Source organism: Leptopilina boulardi, unplaced genomic scaffold (genome assembly GCF_019393585.1).
Source record: "Leptopilina boulardi isolate dan_hultmark-lab unplaced genomic scaffold, ZJU_Lbou_2.1 LbouV2_216, whole genome shotgun sequence".
NCBI classification, from domain to species: domain Eukaryota; kingdom Metazoa; phylum Arthropoda; class Insecta; order Hymenoptera; family Figitidae; genus Leptopilina; species Leptopilina boulardi.
In genome coordinates this window covers 1,973,622-2,000,356 of record NW_026137770.1, presented here as the reverse complement: position 1 = coordinate 2,000,356, position 26,735 = coordinate 1,973,622, and the positions used below count along the sequence as shown (strand labels likewise).

At 25.4% G+C, this 26,735-nt stretch overlaps 1 protein-coding gene across 10 annotated transcripts in view; it reads left to right on the top strand.

Annotated features, from left to right (window-relative positions):
- LOC127279466 (protein Skeletor, isoforms B/C) overlaps nt 1-26,735 on the top strand; it is a 96,708-nt gene that overhangs the window by 8,136 nt on the left and 61,837 nt on the right. For 4 of the 10 annotated variants that reach the window (XM_051301830.1, XM_051301827.1, XM_051301829.1 and 1 more), the window contains exons 1-3: nt 16,070-16,168; nt 16,891-17,018; nt 22,088-22,246. In XM_051301830.1, the coding sequence (XP_051157787.1) occupies nt 22,183-22,246 (64 nt within the window). In that variant the 5' untranslated portion in view covers nt 16,070-16,168; nt 16,891-17,018; nt 22,088-22,182. The other 6 variants (XM_051301821.1, XM_051301823.1, XM_051301822.1 and 3 more) reach the window with 5 other exon arrangements.

Sequence of the window (26,735 nt, the reverse complement as noted above, 5' to 3'; positions counted from 1 at the left end):
CTAAAATGAGAGTTAAGTCTGCATAAAGTATATTTCTCGAATAAAGAAACGAACCCTGGGGGCAATCTCAACTGTTCCCGAGTAAACAGTAAATTCATTTCGATCAGTGCAAGAGAGATAGGAGATAGAGAGGAGGGCGCAGGTCGCGCATCATTTTCAACAGACTTTTATTCTGCGAACTCATTTTTACGCATATATGTGTATATATATAATACCATTTCGTGTATATATATATGGGAAAACTCTACCCTTGAGAGTTACTCCGCAAGGGATTAATTGCATTTGCGAGCCTTCTTTTATCTCTTTTCTAAAGCTTCCGCATTACGGTTCGAGCTCATCATGCTTTTCTTTTTTCGTTGGTTTTTCGACCGGTGCACCATTTCAACCTACTTTTTTTTCCCCCAGCGTTCAGTTATTTTCTCAAAACCTTGAATATCCCTTGTGTGTGTGTGTGTGTGTGTTTGTGGAAATTGACAAACTTGGCACACTATCCGATTTTAAATAAAATACCTTCCTGATTTCGATGACGTTCTCTAAAAATTTAGAAAAATATATTTAAAAAATAAATAATGAAAATAGAAGTGAAATAATCAGAAGTTATTTACTTAATTGTATATTAAATTTTCACCAAGAATTTGTAAAATTCGATTGAAAAGACATTCACTTATTACGAGTAAATAAAAAATAGCTGAGTGGTTTACTCACTGGATTTGTAACAACAATGGTTGGGGTTCTATACTTCGCGTGGATGTAGATTTTTTTGTTTGTTTTAGAGTTAAAATTAATTTCGATATAGATTTTTTATTTCATTGATGGTAATCAGTGAAATTTTAATGATTCATCAATTTTAGAGAGAAACGTCACTGCAAAAAGAAGTATCTTATTTTAAGATGTTTTAGTAGCGTTTTTAAACAAAAATAATACATCTTAAACATCTTAATGTTGCCAAAACATCTTAAAATAAGATACTTCTTATTTCTTATTTTCAGATTCGATATCTTCTACATTTCTAGATTTTTGTTTAATTTTTCTTCAATTTTTGATTGAATATTTCGTATGTACTTTATAGACTATAATATAAATTTCTTCCTATGCTCTTTTTAGTCAATTAAATTTTCAATTAAAAAAACGATTATTATGATTGAATATTAAGAAAATAATTATTTTTTAATTCATATTTTAATAATAATATAATAAAAATCAGTATAATTTCTTCAGTTTAGTGAGTCCATATTATTATTTTAAAGGACTACTTGAGATAATAGTAAACTTAAAAAATATACATACGTGTTTAAATTTTAATGTAAACTACTCGCTTGAAATTCCAGTACACACAACAGGGAGTGGAAAATACTTCAAGTGCTATGCGCATTAAAATTCAACTAGTGTTTTCTAGAAAAAGACTCTGGTGGATTACGCAAATATTTATTTTGTTGAAAATAAAATAAGAAAGGTCAGATTTTGCCAGTGAAAAATTAAAATATAGAACAATTTTTTTTTCTATTTTTATTTAATATTTGTATATTCATATGGATTTAAATATTTATTTAGGTATATATAATGGGACACATGAAAAAGTTTTAAAAATTAATTGTTAAAATTTTCATTAAATGAGTGTCCCGATCAAATATCTCGACCGACGCTCGGACGAACGCTCTATTACCAGTCAAATAGCAGTGACAGCCTGTGGGCGGCTCACTGCTATCCGACTACCATTCGATGGCTGGGTGTAAAAACATGATATCTCGAATTGGCGTTGAAAAACATGATATCTCAGATTAGCGTTGGAAAACATGACATATCGTCGTTTGATTTGAAGAACATGACACGTCGAAAACGAAATTTTTCTTTTCAAATTTCTGTTGGTACCACTGACCGCGAAATTTAAAATGGTTTGTTATATTACATTTTTTAAGAATTTATGATGATATTAAAATAATAGAAGTAGAATCTTGCACTATACACATATAATTTTAAATATTTTACATGAAATTGGTTTTAAATCAACGGGATTACAATACAAAACACAAGTTTATATAGCTTTATCTTTTTTATTTAATATTAATTTCTTTTCTGAAAAATAATATCAAAAATAACTTAAAACTAACTAACTGTATTTGTAAAAGCTATAATTAAAAAAAAATTTGAACGTAAATCATTTTACAAATCTAGATCTGTAATTAAAAAATTTGTTTCACAGAGATTTATTTATTTACTTGATATTTGTTCATTGCCTTTGTTTTCTAGGTTAACAATTTTGTAACCTTTTTCATTAGAAATAATTTCTGTATTTAAATGGTCGTCTGTATTATTAATTACTTTTACAGCTGTATGAAGTAACGTCATGGGTGGCAAATCCTCCAGGAAATGAATAATTGGAGTGTTTACTAGAAAAAATTTACCTAAGTTAATTTAATTTATTTAATAATTGTGTTTTAAAAAATATACTTTACTTACTCTCCATGATTGACTCTAAACAAATATTTAAACAACACCAATTGTAATAGAATATTTACAATATAAATATTTATAATAAAATAGAATTATTTATAAAATCACAGATTTTATCAATCTAAATATAAACTTTATAAAAAGCTATTTAACCTAATTTTTCTTTGAACTGAAATATTATGAAGCAAAATCATTTGTTTCATAAAACAGTTTCAAAGATTTGACACATTTTAAATTTCGCGGTCAGTGGTACCAACAGAAATTTGAAAAAAAAATTTCGTTTTCGCCTTGTTATGTTCTTCAAATCAAACGACGATGTATCATGTTTTCCAACGCTAATCCGACGTATCATGTTTTTCAACGCCAATTCGATGTATCATGTTTTTACACCGCAGCCATCGCATTAGAGCATGCGTCCGAGCGTCGGTCGAGATATTTGATCGAGACACTCAAATAGAATTTCATTAGATATAATTTTCATTGAGTCGAATTTTATTCGTTCGAATTATTATTTTGCAGAATTTTAATTAAACTGATTTTCTTTTTACATAATTTTCATATAACCAAAAATTCACTTCACGGAATTTTTATTTGTTCGAATTTTCATTTAACAAAGCACATAATTTATACTTACCCGCGTGAAAAACGAACTATGGGAAAAAGCTATCAAAAGCTGGCAAAAGATGAGAGAAGATTTTCGCCATTGTTTTTAAGTTTTATCCCATACTTTAAAGAATTGCAAAAAGCTCACAAACCATTGCTTATGAGCCTTTCCCATACTTTTTTTTAATATCATATAATATTGCTAAAATCTTGCCAAAGTATTGCAAAAATATGGGGATAAAATAAAGTCAATTTTTCTCGTTATTTTAGCTTTAAAAATCTGATTTTTAAAGTATTGCAAAAATATGGGAAAAAGATTTTGAAAGGAAAAATCAATTTTCCTCTATTTTTCAACTTTAAAAATTGGATTTTTAAAGTATTGCAAAAATATGGGAAAAAGATTTTGAAAGGAAAAATCAATTTTCCTCTATTTTTTAACTTTAAAAATTGGATTTTTAAAGTATTGCAAAAATATAGGAAAAAGATTTTGAAAGGAAAAATCAATTTTCCTCTATTTTTCAACTTTAAAAATTGGATTTTTAACTTATTGCAAAAATATGGGAAAAAGATTGGAAAGAAAAAACCAATTTTCGTCTATTTTTCAACTTTAAAAATTTGATCTTTAAAGTATTGCAAAAATATGGGAAAAAGATTTTGAAAGGAAAAATCAATTTTCCTGTATTTTTTAACTTTAAAAATTTGATTTTTAAAGTATTGCAAAAATATGGGAAAAAGATTGGAAAGAAAAAATCAATTTTCCTCTATTTTTCAACTTTAAAAATTTGATTTTTAAAGTATTGCAAAAATATGGGAAAAAGATTTTGAAAGGAAAAATCAATTTTCCTCTAATTTTCAACTTTAAAAATTTGATTTTTAAAGTTTTTTCCTCTATATTTCAATTTTAAAAATTTGAGTTTTAAAGTATTGCAAAAATATGGGAAAAAGATTTTGAAAGGAAAAATCAATTTTCCTCTAATTTTCAATTTTAAAATTTTGATTTCTAAAGTATTGCAAAAATATGGGAAAAAGATTTTGAAAGAAAAAGTCAATTTTCCTCTATTTTTCAACTTTAAAAATTGGAGTTTTAAAGTTGAAAAATAGAGGAAAATTGATTTTTTCTTTCAAAATCTTTTTCCCATATTTTTGCAATACTTTAAAACTCAAATTTTTAAAATTGAAAAATAGAGGAAAATACTTTAAAAATCAAATTTTTAAAATTGAAAATTAGAGGAAAATTGATTTTTCCTTTCAAAATCTTTTTCCCATATTTTTGCAATACTTTAAAAATCAAATTTTTAAAGTTGAAAAATAGAGGAAATTTGATTTTTTCTTTCAAAATCTTTTTCCCATATTTTTGCAATACTTTAAAACTCAAATTTTTAAAATTGAAAAATAGAGGAAAATACTTTAAAAATCAAATTTTTAAAATTGTAAATTAGAGGAAAATTGATTTTTTCTTTCAAAATCTTTTTCCCATATTTTTGCAATACTTTAAAAATCCAATTTTTAAAATTGAAAATTGATGGAAAAGTGATTTTTCCTTTCAAAATCTTTTTCCCATATTTTTGCAATACTTTAAAAATTAAATTTTTAAAGTTGAAAAATAGAGGAAAATTGGTTTTTTCTTTCCAATCTTTTTCCCATATTTTTGCAATACTTTAAAAATCCAATTTTTAAAGTTGAAAAATAGAGGAAAATTGATTATTTCTTTTAAAATCTTATTCCCATATTTTTGCAATACTTAAAAAATCAGATTTTTAAAGCTAAAATAACGAGAAAAATTGATTAATTTTGTTCGTATATTTTTGCCAGGTTTTAGCAATACTTTAAAAATCTGATTTTTAAAGATGAAAAAATGATAAAAATAAATTTTTGCTTTCTTAATCTTTTTCCCATTGTTTTGCAATGATTTTCAGAAAAAAATGAGAAAAATAAGAAGTAAGTTAGAAAAAATTGACTTTATTTTATCCCCATATTTTTGCAATACTTTGGCAAGATTTTAGCAATGTTATATGATATTAAAAAAAAGTATGGGAAAGGCTCATAAGCAATGGTTTGTGAGTTTTTTGCAATTCTTTAAAGTATGGGATAAAACTTAAAAACAATGGCGAAAATCTTCTCCCATCTTTTGCCAGCTTTTGATAGCTTTTTCCCATAGTTCGTTTTTCACGCGGGTAGTCAAAAAATCACTAAAAAGGGTTTCTAATTGATAGAATTTTCGCATTTGTCCTAACAAACAATCGACAGAAAGATTTTGGCGCGATTTTTAAAATCAATCAATCCATAAAATTGTAATTGATTACTTAAAAAAATCGCGCCGAAATCTTTTTGTCGATTGTTTGATCGATTATTTTCAATTTCGGACAAATAAAAATTCTATAAATTATAAATTCTGTTAAATGATTTTTCGGTTAAGTATAAATCCTGTAGTATGAGAAATCGGTCATATGGAAATTCACAAATAATAATTCGAACAAATGAAAATCCATCTAAAAGAAAATTCTATGCAATCTACCTAATAAAAATTCATTAAAATGGCTTTTATGTTTTATGAAAATTCGGGTTAATGAAAATTATATGTAATGAAATTTAATTAAATGAAAATATAAAGAAATAATTTTTTAAACTTCTTCATGCGTCCATATATAATTACTTTCTAAAATGATATAAATCGTGAAATATTTATATCAAGAGTTAAGATTTGTTTAGCTTCTTAATATTTCTTAATATCTTTTCTTGAAACTTAGCAAATATTAGCTTAAATATGAAGTGAGTAGCCGGTCTATTATATCGTAAATAGACATCACGTGTATAGGCTCACAAGTCAAAGGATATTGCATTTCTGTGGACACAACGTTCCCTATTCAAGTCAGTTGTGATTGCAATATACAAAGAGTATATCAGGGATGAAGAAAAATGAATGAATATTATGAACTTCATGACCAAGTATAAAAGTGATTAATCTAAGTTTCCAGTTTACAATGCAATAATTATCGATGACTCTTTCTTTTTGTACAACAAAAAATATTTATTTTTTATTATAGATTTTTTTCATTACTGGTGTACTAAAAAAATGGTTTTTCAATCATTTTTATTTTTTATTACATTAAACGACAACCTATTTTAAATTTTATTAATTTGATTTTAAATAATCGGTTAGGTAGTTGAATATTATCAAATAAATATTTATTATTTAAATCAATTAAATGGTATTTGTTTTAAATACAAGTTTATTTATTTCATATAAAAATTATTTAGTTCAAATAAATATTTATTTAATAATAGTCAAGAAAACGATTATTTGAATCAAATAAATTTTTTTTTCAATGCAGTAGGAGTAAAAAAAAATCAATTAACATTGAAAATTAAATTTGTTAATTTTAGGGGATCGATCTGTTTGAGAAATTCTAACTCAAATAATTTACATATATTGAATTTTATTATTAACAAATGTGAAATTTAAAGAATTTAATTTTTTAAATAAATAATTGAATTAATCACTCGGAAAAACCTGACTCGGAATGATCGTTCAATTCGTTTTTCAGATTTTAATTTAATTTTTTCTTTGCCCAAGTATGAAATTAATATTATAATTTAGATCTTCATCTTGTTTTTAAAATCTATTTTTAAAAAAAGGCATATAGTAAATGTAGTAGTAATAGAAGATAAATACATTCATTTTGTATTATTACGCTTATCGAGAATCACGATCGATATGCATTATGCGACAATTCACACAAATAGATGTCACATATTATTGTAAAAAGTATTTCACAGAAATAAGTTCGTTGTAAAATAAATTGAGCACGAACAATTTTGTGTTTTTTAACGATGTTAAATAATATACAATTATTGATTTTTAACAACTTAAATAGAAAAAATATAATTTGAATTTGACATTTTTTTATTTTATTTTCTTTTTATTATACAATTTCTTATTTCAAATTGTCGACAATTAGAATAATGGTAAATTTTTTTTTTTAAATTCAATATAAGATAATGAAAAAATTAATTTTTTTGATTTTTTTATCTTTCAATATTGAAAAGAAATACAGATTTATATGATGTAAAAATTTGTATGTATATTTAATTTATTACAGTTTTTATAATACATAAGTTTGAAATGTTATGATGAATAAGTTAAAATTGAAATATTGTTGTAAACTCGAAACTTTTGATATAATTATACATAAACTTGGTCATTATATAAGCGATCATTTTGTTCTCCCCCTTTTATGAAATTGTTCATTTCGCATCAATTTTAATTATCATGGAACGCATATCGTTTATTATATGAAGGAAGACTGACGGTAGAATAGACCAGCCGCAGGCTAATCAAAATATCGAAAGCTTGACGGCTCTTGATTAAAGTGAACTTGTTTGATTAGATTTGATGAAGTCTGATATTGAGAAAGAAAAAAAAATTAATATTTTCATTAAGTAGATCTTTACTATGGAATTTATTAATTAAATGCTGTTAAAAGTGACCATTTATAAATTTTCACGTTATTTTAATTTGAAATTTTCTACTTGATTGATTTATGTAGGTATTTTAAAAAATATTTCATTTTTATTGTTATTTATTTTTTTTAATTTTAATGTAATTATTTTATTTATATATATTTAATGGTGATTTTCTCTTAAATGGAAAATTAAATGTACGTTTTTCAAGTTGAACAGTCTTATTTCTTATGGTCGAAAGTCCTTTTCTTTTGAAAGATATTTCATATCCTTATTTTGTAGAACGGATAAAATCGGAGATTACCAGAAGCTCTATATATGTATATAAGCTCCTTGTCCATTTTCAAGTTGTCCCTTAGCTTTCATCCCTTTTTTCCTTTTTCACTTATATACACTTATCTGTTCTCTTCGAATGGAACAAACAGATTCAAGTGCACACTTTTATACTGCAGGTACATTGCGCATTCTCAAGCACCGATTCAATTGAATAACGCATTGAAATTGTCCGATTTAACCCGAAATAGTCGCATGATGTTTTTAAATGTCTTCAAATTATATATATATATATATATATACGAAATGTCCGTAATGTTTTAAATAAAACATTTTCCCCATAGGTTGTTGTACTTTCTTTTCTTTTTATAAATGCGAATTTTTTCTAATTAAACATTTTTTTTATTAGATTTATTTTTAATTCAATTAAAAGATATATTTTGTATTTTTTTTTATTTGTTTATGTTACAATATAGACAATGTATGTATATAAAATTTAATCAGTATTGAAGTAAATATTATATACAATAGATTTGAAAATAAAATTTCTTATTTGGAGCTTTTGAGAAATTCAGCAGAAAAATACCTATCTTATATTTATTCCTGCGACGCAAAAGTTTTGTTCGAATATATATAGTATATGTATATCATATTTATGGAATATATATATAGTTTTCTCACGTTTTGTGTTTGTTGCAAATTCAATATTATAATATAATCTCAAAGCCAATATTATACTTTTTCTTCACGATAAAGGTGTGATTAGATTTTCTCATAAAGCAATTTTAAAACTTGGAAATTTTCTTAAAAAAGTAGAATTCGATTTACATATCTATTCGTGCGTATACATAATATAAATCGCAAGTCTGAGAAGAGAGAAAAAAATTCTTTTATATATTATGAGCAACGTAATTATAATTGACTAAAAGTATATAATGGTAAAAATAAATTTTTACAGTATTCATAAAGTATTTAATATGTAATAACAACAACAACAATAATAATAATAATAAAAAAATAATAATGATGAATAATAATAATAATTACTATTATTGATGTAATTTTAGATTTAATCTGTTACGAAAATTTAAAATTTTAATGTATGCAGTTGTAAGTAAAACCTGATAGCATTTGTCAGTTAACAGCATACATGATTCATATAATTAATTGAAATGTGTGAATATGACATAAATGATCATCAGCGAAAATGTATTATAATTCTATTTCGTGGGTAACGAACATAAGCAGCTTAAATAGAAACAATATCATTCCACTGTACTCTTGATTAAATTGCCAAATTACACAGACACACAATTATTTTATATTCATATGAAATTCAAGAGAAAATATTATTATTATTATTATTTTGTAAATAGACATAAAAATTTCAAGATGCTTTTTGATAACTTTTTGAAAATTTTTGAAACAGATTACTACTATATAATGAAATGTTTTTTTTTTTATATAAAATTGAAACATGATAATAAACATAATTGAATTTTACTAATCAAAAAGTGGGTCAATGAATTATTTCCGAATAACACAGGAAAAAATAAGTTTTGTTTCAAACCCGAAAAGAAGCTAGTTTCAATATGGGACACAAACTAGACTGATATAGTTTCTAACTCGCTCATAGAATAAGTCTTACTTTAAGCCTACTGTAGGGGCTAATAATAAGCTTCCTTTCGAAATAGAAAGTAGCCACAAGCCCGAACCTGGGCTTAAATCAAGCCACTGCGCGGTATAAAAATTAGCTAACATAACATCAAATAACATTTTATTGGTATAAATCATACTTTATATATATAAAACATAAAGAGATCAATTTATTTTTGTATATAATTTATATATTTTTATATTTGTGAGAAAATTGTAATAAAATTATGTTGTATATATAACATTATTTTCAAACTCATAACAATTAAAGCTGAATTTATAGGACACAAACAATTCATGATATGAAAATGTTTTATAAACATAGTTTTTAAATTTTTTATACAGGAATGAAGATGTGAAGTACTCGGGCACTTTCGTTGTACGTCTAGTTACAACTCAATTGTATCTAGACCTCATGGGCTTGATTGAAGACTTTTAACGTCTCATTTCTAGCAAATAAAATTTTGTATTAAGTCCAAGACCACAAAGGCTTGTTTTGAATCTAATATAGAACTAAATATTTTTCATATTAATATCTCGTTTTTCATTAAGACCTCAACGGCTTATTTTTAGACCATTATTTGTTATTAATATTAGTTATCGACTACTTTCTAATCAAAATAAAAAATTAGACTATGTTCGGAATAAAACTTTTTTTCCTGTGAAGTTTTACTGCACTCAGAATATAAAATATTTGTTTGAAACTACCAAATTTTAATTGAATCAATCAAATAAATGTATTACTTATACAGTTAACCAAACTTTCGGTTAAATCAACCAAAAATTTATTCGTCTCAATCAAATTTTTTCTTTCATCGAAAAATTTATGAAATTAATTTTTTTTTTTTAATCAAACAAATTTTATTTGAAATGACCAAAAAAATTGTGTAAAATATACCCAGAAAAAATTTTCTTTGAATCAAAGAAATTTGCGCATTGTTAGGTATAGGGTAAAAGAAAAATTTCTTCTCTCTTAATTTGAATCAGTGAAATTTCACTGGTGAAATAGCTAGAAGTCGGTTATTGAATCATTTAGTGAAATTTTCACTAAAAATCAGTCATATATCACTGATTTCCAGTGAAAATTTTACTAAATGAATCAGTCAATCTGTTTTACCCATTACCGATAATACAGATTGACTGATTTATTTAGTGAAATTTTCACTGGAAATCAGTGATATATGACTGATTTTTAGTGAAAATTTCACTAATTGATTCAGTAACTGACTTCTAGCTATTTCACCAGTGAAATTTCACTGATTTAAATTAAGAGAGTTTGATTTAATGAAATTATTTCTTTACTTGTTTTTTGTTTACTCAAAGAAATATTTCTTTGATGGTCACAAAACTTTCCCCAAATAGCACCGAAGTTTGTAGCACACGGAAAAAAAATGAATGGATATCATAACCATAAAAATATTGTTATTCATAATATTGTTGGGGTATCCATTCATATATGGCTGGCGTAACTTTAAGTATGGAAGAATTTACAAAAAAAAAAATGGTTGTGGGAACCATATAATATTTGTAAATTTGATATGGATGTACCAACCATATGTTTGGTTGTGTTTTCAATACCGCTATGGATTTTACTAGTTTGGATCTCCTATCCATTTTTAAATGGTTACGCTCGTTGATCTAAATAGATGTACGCGTTTGCGCAGTAATCAGACTCGGTCAGCTGGTCACATATTGCTTCATTCTATTTCGCGTCCTTAAATCGTGCGTTCGAAAGAAATGAAGCAATTTGGAATAAATTAAATTATTTAAAATTGGCTCAAAGTGGTTCGGGTAAAATATAAACATGGAAGCTGAGTGCCTACAATTGCGACTTTATGGGTGAACATTTTCCATTGTTTGGAATTATAAATGCTATCTTGAAAAATAGTGCTAGTGATATTTGTTTAGTATGCAACGTAATAAGAACAAATGGCTTTGAATATGATTTACAAGCTTATGATGTCTACGAAACTGCCGAATTTGATTGTGTTCTTATAAATGATTTGCATTCTCCTTTCCCAGTCATAATTTGCAAATGGGGAAATGGTTCCATGTTTGCAACTTTACGCCATAAATTATAATTATAATATTATTAAAAGTATATATCGCGATATTATTTTAAGTTGTTCGCGCGAATTATTATATATAATTTACGTTTTATTGGAAAAAATAAATATGTTAATAAGATACACAATGTTTTAAATTAATTAAAAATAACCTTATTAATAATATAATTAAGAAAATAAAATAAATATTAAGTATAACCATATAAAATAGATACGTTAACTATATTAATATAGTACACAGGTCAATGGTTGCAGCAACAATTAAAAATGGTTAAGACATCCATAGTGAGATTTATGCTACTTCCATATTATATGGTTCACACAGCTATATACCTTTGTTATTGCATCAATTTACAGCTAACTATTTTATATGGATGTAGCATCCATAGATATGGATGGGACGTATTTTTCAATATAATATGGTTGGGGCAACCAGACGTATGGATGTGACATCCATTGCTTTTTTTCAGTGCAAGTTAACAGGAAATTGACGGCCATAAGTTCGGAAGTTAATACTGTTATCTTCCCGTTAGCTTCCCACTCTCTAAATTTGAATCAGCGGAAAATCGCTGATTGGACAGCTATAAGTATGCAGCTGATTCAAGCAGTGTATATACATTGATAATTAGCGCATATAAACTATTTCATCAGTGTATGTTTGAATCAGCTGCATACTTATAGCTGCAAATTAGCGACGTTTCGCTGATTCAAATTTAGAGAGCAGAAGTTTTAAATGTCCTCAGAGTTTAAGTTAACACTGTTAACTTGCTGGAATTTATAAAGCTAAATTTACCTAAAGTTTTCACAGAAAAAACCTGAACTCAAAATGATAGCGTATGCTACTCATTTTGATATGCAGCAAAAATGAGTCAGGTTGGTGGCGCCACTGTCTATGTCGTTTAGTATTGACTTATTTTTGCTGCATATCAAAATGAGACTATGTTTTTTCTGTGTTTTTAGTAAGTTTGCATAAATTTTGCAAGAAGTTTTTTCTGATAAATTAAAAAAATTATTTTTTTCAAGATGTATGTATTTTATTACATCCATACCTTCTCTATAGGGAAATGTAATTAAAAAGTATTGCGCAGCCCTAGCTGCCATAGAAAACATCTGCGCATGAAAATTGATCTTTAATTTTACCATGAAAATTTTGTGTAAAATTATAAAGGAAAATTTTCAGCAAATGTATTTCTGGGAAGTTAACTTTGTTAACTTCCAAACTTATCGCTTTTAACTTTCTGTTAATGATAGAACGTCCAAGCGCCCATCCTGCTGGAAGGGTCTTTTGGCCGACAGGACGCAATTTGTTTAAAACATATATTTCCATTAAATTTTCTTAAATTACCACATAAAATTCCATACATTACCAAAAATTAGCCTATAAATTTCCAAAATTAGTTTTCAAATTTTTCTTTTATATATTATAAATTACCGCATAAATTTCCTGCAATAATTTTTAAATCTTAAATTTTGTTTGTATTACAATGATAAAATACCTCAAAAATTTCATAAATTACCGCATAAATTTCCATAAATTACCACGTAAATTTTCTGCAATAGTTTTTGAATCTTGAATTTTGTTTGTATTATTATTATAACACTATGTACAAAGATTTGTATCCAGCGCAATTGCGGATGGATGAAAAAGACTCAGGTGAGAGTCTCTCCGAAATTACATTATAAAATTAACATGGATTCAGATAAACATAAAAAAATATATATGGTTCGAAAGATACACTGAAAAAAAATTCTAGTTAGAATAACCAGAATTCTGGTTAGGGTATATTTAACATTTTGATTCTGGTTAGGTTAACCAGAATTCTGGTTATTTTAACGAGAATTTTAGTTAATTCAACTAGAATTCTGGTTAACATAACTAGAAAGTAATGTTAAATATAGCCTAACCAGAATTTTTTTTTCAGTGTAATTAAAAAAGCTATCAGATCATGTAAATATCAAGTTTCTAAATTTAAATATCAGGGCTAGGTAATCGTATCAATAAACTGAGAAGAGTCCTTCCGGCAGGACCGGGCGTCGACGATTTAGCACTAAAAATTAGGTCAGTTTTACAAAAATTTAACTTCCTTAAGTTGCCTCGCCTTGAGGTTTGAATTTATAAACTTAATTTTTACATGCGCTGAAAGCTTGTATCTTTACCTTTCCAACCATATATATTTTTTTGTGTTTATCTCAATCCAAGTTAATTTTAGAAAGCGATTTCGGAGGGACTCACATGAGTTTTTTTCATCCTGCAGGAAGGACGTTGGACGTTCTATCATTAAGTTCGGTGCTATCAGGGTCACGACATTTTTTAACACCAATTTTTTCGTGCGGCTGTATTAAACACAAAAATGCGTTGATTTACTTTGGTATCAAATTAAAAATGTTTTTACGGTGTTATTTATTAGTTAAAAACAATAGTTTAATATTTCTCATTTGGTTTCATAAAAATTGGAATGGTGGTCCACTCATGGATACATTCCCCTAATAAATTTGGTATAATATATTGAAAATCAATGAAATTTCATTGATTAGAAATGAAATGAAATTTCGAGATCAGAAATTAATTGAATTTTGAAACAGAAGAATTCACATACAGTCGTGAAGAATCGAACCTTGATCCCTTACTGTTACAAATTCAGCACGGTATCAGAATAAAATGAATTAAAGTGATGTCGATCATACTGAATTGATGCAATTACTAATTTCTATGATTTCCATGAGGGAATTTCTTTTTTGTTTAAGAAAAAAATTGATTTAAATTTATTGAAAACGATAGAGAAAAATTTTTATCTTTTCCTATTTTCTTTATAAAAACTAGAATTAGCAATAATTATTGATATCTTTAAAGTTCTGAACACTTTCAAATAAAGGAAATTTTTTATGAGGCTGAAGTCTGCAACGTTTTCAAAAACGAAAAATTAAAATAGAATTATTTTTTCATCTTAATTTATCTCTAATTTTGATTTGCACAAACTTTCAAGAAATTAATACTTTTATAAAAACCAGTTACCCCCGAATAACTTTAATTTTAACCCAAATTAATAGATATTGTCTAATTATTTTTTCGTTTTCTTTTATAAAAACGTTGCGGACTTCAGCATCATAATTTTTTTCCGTTTCGATATTTATCAAAATTATTGTACTCTGCGGTGAGGAATAAATAATAAATTCAACAATTATATTTATTTTTTAATTTATAAAGTAATATTTCCTCACGGAAAATTAAAAGGCATTAAAATAAGCTGCAATGCTTATTATTTTAATCCAATTTTGCTTATTTTACCTAATCCATTTTGGTATTAAAATAATAATAGCGTTGCAGCTTATTTTAATACCTTATAATTTTCTGTGCTACTAAAATTCAAACTTAAAAATACGTAACAAAAAAAATTCGTTCATTTGAACGTGTTCTGAACTTTGATAACAAAATGTCAATTATTATATAACAATTAAAATCACTTTAATACGTAATTCATTAATTTTATTCAAAGAAAATTTCTTTGATTCAAATAATCGGTTACTTAACTATTATCAAATAAATATTTACTTGAATCAAATAATTTTGATTTGAATTAACTAAACTGTATTTGAACCAATAATTTCTGTATTTGAAAAAAAAATTTAATTTATTTAAAAATTATTTAAATAAAGGAAATATTTATTTGATAACGCAGTTGATTGTTTAAATAAAATAAATTTGTTTTTTTTAGTGTATCAATAATATACACTGCTAATTTTAATTAAAATTAGATTGTCTATTTAAAATTATTTTAAATAATGAACAATTTAATTAATAATTATATAGGTAACAAAATTCACGCATATAGTATTTTATTTTATAAATCTTTATTTTATACCAGGCACCTCATAAAATGTGTTTGCCTGCTTAAATTGAAAAGAGTATTTTTCAGAGCGTGTATAAAATAGCAGAAGGTATAGAGAAAAAAAGTAAATCTTCATTAAATATTATTTTTTCATTTTTTTCACGTACATTTAAAATATTTTGCTACATACTTTTTTTTTATAGAAAAAAAAAATTGCGAGCATAGTGAAAAACGATTTAAACACGTTTCGGTTTAAAGAAACTCTCTCTGGTTTATTTGATATCTTGATTTATTCGCGCTTTTTTTTCATTGTATATTTATATATACATACGCCTTGTGTTCTCTACATAGGATGTACATAGCCAATTTTGCTTGTCTCCTTTGCTTTCTCTCACACACGTTTTTGGTTCTTGCGGTCATGTGCTTTTTGGTACAAAATTCTCTCGAACTTCCTCTTGCAAACCTTCTCCTTCTCTCTCTAGCTCAAGTCATTCTCACTTGGAAAGCTATAACGGCTCGTACTACTATTCCTGAATATATATATATAGGTATACATTGTATATATATATATGTGTGTTGGGCTGCAAAGACCATTGAGGGAGGCTTGCAAGCTTCCAAAGTTGGGAAAAAGCCAAGGAAGGGGTTGTACTAGCCGAGCTTTCATCATCAGAGCGCAAGCTCCAGAGTCTTGTGTATCCTCCCACTATAAGTTGAAAGGGAGGAGCTTTCATGCTTGCCAATACATATTCGGTCAAATTCGTCCTCAGTTCTTTCACGTCCAAAACGCGCGCGACGCACGATCTCGCAGTGCTCTGCTGCACCATAAACTAGGTATATAAAAAAAAAATTTGATAAAAAGACAATGAATAAAAACAAAACAAATAAACGTGTTATTCTGTTGGTTCCATTTTTTAACATGGCTTTCTAGAGTTTCAGGAATTTATATTCATTCAGTGTTTGGTTTTTTTTTGTATTTTTATTTTCTGTTACTTCTGTTTTTTAAATTTCACTTTATTTTACTTTTTATTTTTCGTGTTTTATTTTTTCTTTCTTTATAACTAACAATAGATTATGTAACAATTTTAGTTGGAATGGTAGAAAAGCAGAGGGAGGGGTCAACTTTTATTGTTACATTATTATTGTAACAAAAAAAAATCATATGAATTATTTTCAGATTTTATTTTTTTAATTTTCTTTAATTTTTTTTTTTTTATTAGAATTTTACCAATTTTATTTTCAAATATTTGAAAAACATTTTTTATCACGGGATTTGAGAATTCATTTTTTTTTTTTAGCGGGAAATAACATTTTATTTATTTTAATAGTAAATATGAAAATGCAAATTACGTATATATAAATATTTTTAATTTTTTGTATAATTTTATTTTCCTTAAATTATAAATTTCAAATAATTGGAAAATATAAAAAGATTGGTAATTATATAATGAATTTGAAAACGAATGAAATTTTTCAAATGCGATATTTTTTTTCAAAAGCGTTAATTACTTTTCATTATATTTATATAGTATAGAATTCTTATCTTTTCTCAATAGCAGTTCCTTTCTCATCAAAAATGTCGTCATCAGAACGCGAGTGGGAGTTTTTCAAAAAGATGGATTAAAATAATTTCTTGGAATTGTGCCAGTTTTTTTCTTTGGGGGAAGAAGAACGCTATACTAAGGTGAGGAAACTAATTTTCTTCCTCACATTGCACTTTTTTTTCCCCCCTTCCTTTATCTATATTTACTGCCTCTTTTTAATCGTACTTTATTAAATTGAAAAACTTTATAGTTTTTGTTCATTTCGTTGAATGAATATAATTTTCGTTTCAGGTTCGTTAAGTAGATTTTTGAAAAAAAAAAAATTCACCTTTATTTCTTAAAAAGTTATATATAATAATTATTTGCACTCTTTACATTTTTTTTTACTCAATATTTTAAATTTTATCGAATATAGGTGTGTTTATAAAAAATTAATAAAATCTAAGAGTCAGAATATTATTGTAAAACTGAATGCTATTTTTTAGCTGAAACATGATCTGATTTTAAGGCAAACTTCTTTTTTGATGAATAGTTTATTTTTAAATTAATTTTTTAAAAAGTTTCGTGAAGAAATTTCTTTGAAACCGGTTTATCTATTTCTTTGCTGATGATATAAGGGTATTTTAATTTTCTTTCTACGACGACAATAAAATTTTTTTTCGCACGTTTATATATTTCAAAAGAACATCCGTAAAGTAAGCATTTTGTTTGTTTGTTTGTTATATTGGACAAAAGGTGCGAAACAATATATTTAAAAGTCATTCTTGTGAATCGAATTGTAGTTAACGGTTTTTAATGCGGAAATTCTAGGACCAAGTTGAACGATCAGCAGAATAGAGTATTGACTTAACGGTAAAATTTATATACATATATATATATAGCAAATTCTACACATCATATATAACAATGTTTCGCTAAATTTTATCTCAAAGCCTACGCAAATGATTGTATGCAGAAAAATTAACGACATGCAATAGAAAGCCATGTCTTTATTATTATTTTCTGCATACGCACATAATAACGAGTTGAGGAAATAATATATATATAAGACGTCGCAATTTACAATAATTAAAGCCTTGATTATGACTCATCAGTTAAAAAAAAATTTGGGGCAAATTTTTCACTTTCTTTAATTTATAAATTTTTTTTCCTTGTATTTACTTTATTTTTAACTAAAAATAGAAATTAAAGAAAAAATGTCTACTAAGAGCATGAAAATAATTATTTGATTCAAAAAGAAAATGTACATCATATTTTCATGTTGAACATATAATAATTTTTATACTTTTTTCAGAACTGTTCTGAAAAAAAATTATTTGATTCAAATAATTGGTTACCTAATTATCAAAATAATATTTTCTTTAACCAAATAGTTTTTAAGTCAATTAAATTTTATTTGTTACAAATACAGAAATTATTGCTTTAAATAGAGTTTATTTGATACAAATAAATATTTATCTGTTACAAATATAAATAGTTATTTGGTAATAATCAGGTAACCGACCATTTGAATCAAATAAATTATTTTAGTGTAGATTTTATATTTTCTCATTATTAGTGTATGTTTGATTTTCATATTTTTTTTTTTAAACCTTTTTCGAAGAGTACGGACCTATTTGAAACACTCTTTATTTTCGTTGAAATTTTAACGCGTGCAGAAGAATTTAGTAAAACGTTTTCGATAAACCTATAGTGATTGATTTTCATTTTTAATGAAAAAAAGTATACTTGAAAAGAGAAAAGTTTGTAAATTTCACCAGAACACATTTTATAAAAAATTTTTATACATTTTTCTATAGTGGCACTTTGTGACCCTATAAATTTTTGAGTAAAGTTATTGCAAACAAATTATGAAAACATCATTTTATCAATATATATATATATATATACTGATTTAGCGCTAATTTCCGCCTTTTGTAACACGAAAAACATATACATCAATTGAAAGGGCACCTTTGTTCCCATTATATATAGCTTGTGAAAGTTCAATGATGTTTTATATAGCGATGCGAATGAACTCACCTTCTATCGTGTCAACGAATTCCAAGTGCGATGCATTGATTTAATGACACTCCTTAAATTTCACAACGTCGAGGAAATAACCTCGAGGATGAGTAACCCAGTACCTGCATATTGCTTTTCTTTTTATTATTATTATTATTTTTTTTGTAATGCTTCTTACATCTCATATTTTATTTTTATTGTCAATTGATATAACCCACTTGTACATATTATTATTGAGTAATGCTAACTAAATCTGGGTGTTCTATTTTTTCACTTTCAATTTGATATCACGTTACTAATTTAGCATTCAATTTCACAGAATGCGTGGGTGCCTTATACGCTTATATATTGTGAAAGTCTCTTTTTTATATATATTAGAAAATAAAAGTACATTTTATATCCGTAATAAATTTTATATTTTAAATTTTTGCAAATTGTTTGGTTGATATAGAATATATGGATGGTGTTTCTTCGCAAAGTGTAGGTAACTTCATGTCACTCATATGTTTTTTGAAAAAAAAAGTTGCATTTTATACTGCAATGATAATGTAAAAAATAAATTTTATCAATATAATTATTATCATTATAACATTTTTGTATTGTGTAAGTTATAAATGGTATACACTAAAAGACTTTGAGGAAATATTACACATTAAGATTTCTGTAATATTTAGGAAATATTTCAACGAAAGTTAAAATTTTTTCAAAAAATAAAATCAATCGGTATTTTCTAACATGTTTAACACCTTAGGATCTTAAAAAATTAAAAATTACTGCGCAGCTGTAAAAGCCATATTAGAAACTGAGATTGACCAGTGCGCATCATTTAAATTGAAAATTTCCAAAATATTTTAATGAAATATTTCTACAACTACCTATATAGCATCAATATTTCCTCAAAGGCGGACATTTTTCTGTTTGCAACAATATTTCAAGAACTTTTCATTAAAATATTTCAAAAATATTTAGGAAATATTATCTGCTGAGTGGGTATTGATGTTTAAGTCTTTATTACATCTAAAATATTCAATAAAATATATTTTTGATTTTGCCTATATTAAAAAAGAACTTTTTATTGAGGTAAAACTATCATGCTTGGTTGAGGATTTTTAGTGTTTAAGGATGTATTTGGGACCAAAATAAAGAAGTTTCAATTTAAAAAAATTGGTTCTTCGTCTTTTAACTAAAATTGAAAACGAAAAATTCGTTCTTTGATTCGTCGAATCAACGTTGGTAACTTCAGTGTCATCAAAATACTATAATATAGAATTCAAATTTATATCCTCGAAATAACATTTATGATTAATATATATTTTAGATAATTAATTTTATGTTTAATTTTATGTAACGTTATGTGTAGAATTACCAGTCGTAGAAAGTAATACCAAATTGATAACTATACATATAGGAAACTAAATTATTAAGATATTTACATTATATTCTTGAATCTCATCACTGATTGATAGGATTTGATAGATCGAATCTTTCTAATCTAAAAAAAATGTTTCTAAAAAAACTAAAAAGTTTTAAATACAGAAATTGGGAAAGTTTAATTTTATCTTGATTATTAAGGATGTATGTACATATTGATGAGTTTTAAAAGAAAAATATGTTTAATGATCCACGTGTAATGTGTAGTTAGTGTATATATATTATGTAATAGAGAAGTTGACGTTCACTTTCATCAAAACGATTTTTCCTATAAGCCACAAACTCTACATAGAAAAAAGAAATCTTAACACTTATCTTGTTCTTACACCGAGAAAAAAGATTTCTTTAATTCAAAGAAATCAATTTCTTTGACAAATTTTTCTTTGATTCAAAGAAAATTTATTTGTTTCAAACAAATTATCTTTAATTAAAAAAAAAATTATCTTCGTTTCAAAGAAATTTGTTATTTAATTCAAATAAATGTTCCTGTGACCCTATATCAATGTTAGAATTTCTTCGATTTAATGCACAAATTTCTTTCATTCAAAGAACATTTTTTTGAATCAAAGAAATTTTCTTTGAAACTAAGAAGCTTTTTTTGTTTCAAAGAAAATTTTATTTTGAATGAAAGAAAACAAGTCAAAGAAACTGGTTTCTTTAAATCAAAGAAATCTTTTTTCTGGATGTACAGCCAAATTATTTTAAAAATATGACCATTTTTGGACTTATAAAATTAAGTTTTTAGACTTATTTATGAATTAAGTTTTGAATTTTTTTTACACCCAGAGAAGAATTTTATATTTATAGTACAAATAAGATTTTATTTAGTTCAAAAATTGACTTAAAACAAATAAATATTTATAGTTGACTCTGAGACAAAATTATCTTTTCTCTAATAATCAATTTTTTAAGAATAAATTTTTTAATAAAATATTATTATATTCTGGCAAATTATGATGACCATGTAAAATAAAATAGTAAATTAAACAATTATTAAATTAATAACATCTTTTTAGATATTTTAAATAATATTTTGTAATAAAATTTGTACTTAAAGAAGTTGCAAAAAAAATTTCGTTCATATGAACGTTCAAATTACATATGTGAAATCACAACAATCACATGACCTTAAAATGTTTAATTTAAAAAAAATTCTTTTTGAATAATTTTAAACTATTACTAAATCAAATAGTAATATTTTACTAAAAATTAGTAAAAATTCTACTAATGTGAATTAGTAGCTCACTTTTCACTAATTTAAATTTAGAGAGATAAAAATGTTAATAATAAATTAATATACATATTCCGTTAAATGAAATAAAATTAATGTATATTTTTCCTGATACCATAATTTTTGTTAGTTTTCTTTTTCTTTATGATGATATACGCTTTTCGTGTGAATGTAAAAAATTTCAGGAGAGACTTGCGATTGGCTCTCGCCATTCTCAGACGATTCACGAAGGTTGCACCTCTACATGTATATGTGTAAGTCCAGATCACAAATATCGACTCGTGTATATGGTAACGGTAGATCGAATAAACCTTTGCACCGGTAAGATCGTCTCTGAGTGGCGTGTGCTTGATAATTAAAAAAAAAGTTTATTTATAATTTTCCTCTCAATATTTCGACGAATATTGTGTATGAATATCAGTTTTAATTTTATTTCGCCTATATTTCGCCAAGGAATTTTTTTTTATTTTTTAAATATTATTGACAAATATTTTTTGTAAACAATATATAGAAGTGATTTTTTCTTCTGTTTTAATTTTTCAGATCAAATGTAAGTGCGCGTGTGATCGTGTGTGTGTGTGTTACTGCAACAACAACAGCACAGGCGTTTTTGGAGGAAGACTGTGGAAATCCAAAAAATGGCAAGGTGTCAACATTTCATTTCCAGCCTCATATTTTACTGTTGTCTCGTGCTGCATTTTGGTAAGTGTTTCTATAGTTTTTTTTCTCTCATTTTTTTCCAATTTTTTAAATGGAATTTCTGTTATCAATGCTTTTAGTTTTCTCTTTTAATTGAATATTTGATTTGGAGAATAAAAATTGATAGATATTTGAGTTAATTAATAAAAAATTTTAATTATAATACCAATAATTTTAACAAATAAAAGAGATCAATAGGAAAAGAAAAAGTAGTATTTAAAAAGAAAAAACTTAAAATTATTGACAAAAAAAATTTAAATTAAACATAATTTGTTTATTATTGTTTTTATTGAAAATAAAAATTTATCTTTACATAAAAATAATACTTTAAAGTTTGTTTTAATACTTTTTGGAAAAAAAAATTAGTTGCGTTAAGAGAATGTGTGAAGAGAAATTTTGAAATTTAAATATATTAAATAATTTTCAAAATATTTAAATATTGACAGTACAGACGTAATAAAACGTAAAATAAATATTTATGAATGACTGTAAAATTACACAGTCACAATGTGATTGAAACTAATGAATGGCATTGCTTTAAGAAAAAACACTATATATATATGTTTCATAAACTATTGAACTTTATCATTGAATATGATTACCATTGTTTACAACTGTTATAAACATTTTATTTGAATTCCTTTTAAAAGATAACGATTATTTTTTTTTAAAATACTATATTAATTTTTACTGAATATCTATTTTAATTACGGTTAAGTACTCTGGAAAAAAAATTTATTTGATTCAAATAATCGGTTACTTGACAAATAAATATTTATTTGATAATAATCAAGTAATCGATTATTTGAATCAAAGAAATTTTTTTCAGTGTAGTAATTTTTTATTATTATTTTATATACGTTATGAATGTTGATTATCAAAAATAATTAACCAGAATTAACAAATATATAATGGTAAATATTTTTATTTCCTAAATAAATATATTTTTATTGTTCCTATTATAAATTTTGGTTAACTGATAATAAAAATTTGATTTTAGTTTACAAATATTATTGATATTTTATTAATGCTTTAAATAATAAAAGGAGGAATAAAAAATAATTTAAGATTTCTTTTTTTTTTTGTGAAATTTTGCAAATCGAAATAGAAATATTTTTTTTTTCTCATTAATTTACAAGTCATTGGCGCAGTAAAACTTCTTGAGCAATATAAACGACTTCTGTATGTAATTACGATGGTTCCAATTACAATAATAGGCACTTAAATATTCCAAGATGTACTTCCAATTATTTTCTTATAGAGACATACTAAGTTTTAACTTTCACTAGCCGGTGGTTGTCGCATTTATGATAAAATCGAAACCTTGACACGTCAAGAATTGTTCATCTCATTCCTTTGTTATTGTCTTTGCTAATTTTGGTTCCGGTTGGTTGATTGTGTAATAGAAAATTACAGATATATATATATACTCTTTAAATTCCTTTCATTAATAACTTATTTTATAAAAAAAAATTTCACTTAAAAAAAACAAATATTTTTTTTGTCCACTTTTTACATAAATCATTTCCAAGTCAAATGAATATTAAATTTAAAAATTAGAAAACATTAGTCATAGTTTATTTTTTATTGAGAATTTTAGTTTTTAATAATTCTGAATTTTTTTACTTCCTTTGAAAATGTATGTTTATTAAAGTTGCCTAGATGGAATGTTGAATAAAATTGTTGAATTTGTAACAATACCTAAGGTAAAAATATTATTGTACAATTGAATACCCGGATCAAATAACTCGACCGACGCTCGGACGCACGCTCTAATGGTAGTCGGGTAGCAATGAGCCGCCCACAGGCTGTCACTGCTACTTGACTGGTAATAGAGCGTTCGTCCGAGCGTCGGTCGAGTTATTTGATCCGGGTATTCAATTGTATAAGTATTCAGATATTTTTTTAGTCATTTTTTCCATTAGTTTTTGTATAGGATAATCTTTTATTTTTATTTTTTTATTTGATGTAAATAATTTGGTGATTTCAAGACAGGATTTTGATGCAATTAAATAGGGTTGTACTTGTACTTTTCAAATGAAGGAGATAAAATTTTTTGACTCATGAGGAATCGATCACTAATTCTATAAGTATACCACTCACTTAAAGGGCCTTAATGACTGCGGCTATCATAAACTATTATATAAAAACGTTTCCTTTTGAAAATTGTTACTTTAAATAAATTAAATTAAATTTAATATAAATAAATTTATAAGATATAATTTTAAAAACTTACAAAAAAAACAACTAATTAACAATATAATTCTAGAGTAATAATTATTTTAAATAGTTGACTCTTGTTTTTTTGTTTAATAATTAAATAAAATGTTAATTGCTTTTAAATAATAATTGCTCTTGAATAAAACATATTTTAAAGTTTTCAACCAATTTTCACAATTGTGATAGAAATAATATTTGTAAATTAATATCGTGAGGGGAAATTCTTTATTAAAAAGTCCAGTATGGATATATTAAACTTGGCGAGAAGAGAAAACTTTTCTAATTGCATAGTTTACATAATTGAGTGCAACTTGAGGCTATAATTAAATTTGTTGTATGAACCTGTACACACACACTATATGTATTATAAGATCGTTATTCTTATATTATCATATTTTGTGCAAAACAGTAATAAAAGATATAGAACTAATTGTAAAGTCCGCAAGTTGGAAAGTTTTCACGTTTAAAATTTAAATTAGCATATAGAATGGGATGCGCGATTTTTGTATATATATATATATATACATATCGCGAAGTCATATACATATATATATATATATTTATCATTATGGTCGCAAAGTAATGTGCGCGCGTTTACAATAATTGCATAATGGTTTCTCTCTGTTCATGTTGAGATAGGGAGCCGTGGCCTGCTTTTTTATACACCATAGGAGAGGACTTTCACTCAGTGTCTCTCAAACCTGTCCAGAATTGTATATTTATATTTGCCATGGGCCATATTTTTATAAAATTATATAAATATTTTCAATTTGAAAATCGTAACAAGCTTCTGTTCTTTATATTCTAAACACATCAGTGCGTCCAATTTGACCATACCACGATAGTGTAATAAATTTATTGCTATACCGGTTCGAATTTCTCCTCTCGATTTATAACTCTCAGTTTTTCCATGGAGAATCTATATATATATATTTCAGGGTTCTTTTTATCTTTCACAATCAGAATAACTAGTCTATTTTCGAAAATATATATATAACATAGTAAAATAAATTTCATAGATGTATAAGTTAATGAAAGGCTAGCATCTCTGTTACGTAAGTTTTCCATTAGAACAATTTTTTTTTTTTTTATCCGAACACTTTCTCTGTTGAGAAGGTTGAGTTATTGATTGTATGTGTATGTGTGAGTATGTGTACTTTCCGGTTACACAGGCGGATTTTAAACAATCCTGTTTCGATTGATCGAAATTGAAAGGAAAGCTGATAATGTTTCTTATATTGATTAACGATATATATAGCTTCTCTAATAGAAATCATTCCACTCTCGTTTTATTCCGTATAGAACATTTCTGTTTTATGTTATATATAGAAATAGTATAAACCAGTTTACAGGAATTCTTATGAATAAATTAAAATTTTGTAAATGTATATTTTTCAAGGTTTTATAAAATCAAATTTTCTGCCTGATTCGAATTTAAAATTTTTTTTCACCTTTATTATTTCTCATTATGATGTTAATATTTTTGATTTATTGTTGATTTCGTTTTTTCTTTTACTTTATCGGCGTTCTTTATATATGTAGGATAGTAATAATTTTCTAATTGGAGATTATTATTATTGTTATTATTATTATATCGTGATGTTTCGAAAAAGAGGTAATCATGTTATAGTGACAGGCATATTATATTTGAGTAGGAAGAAACTTTGTTTTAAGGGCTCGTCCTCCTCAAATTGCTGACGTTTAGCAGCTTATCTGGATTACAGCTTCCCCCATATACTTTATATATATATATAGGGAGAATGAAAGTGAGATAATGTGTTCAATGGAAAACAGCATCCTAATATATATATATATTCATTTTACATATAATGAACTATAAAATTTGCAAAATTCGTTTCATTTGATTTTCGATGGAAATTATAAATATTTTCTCCTGAGGTCGTGTGACAAACATCCGTGACGAAGAAATACAATGAAGAATACATTGATTTAATCTTATAAAGCATTTGCATTCAATTTAATTAATATAATTATCATGAGAATTCAATTAAGACGTTAATATAAAGATTAAAATAAACGTTATGTCTTAATTATATAATTGTTTAAAAAAGTTTCTCAACAAATATCAATTAAGTTATATTAAAAGCCTGCTCGTAAACTCAATTTTTAATTATAATGTTCTTATTTTATATTAGACGATAATTTGTTTATATCATATAATTTATATTTTAATGCCATAGTACCGAATAATAATAATAATAATAATCATGATAATATTGAATCATTCCATTATATTTCGACTAAAGTCGTT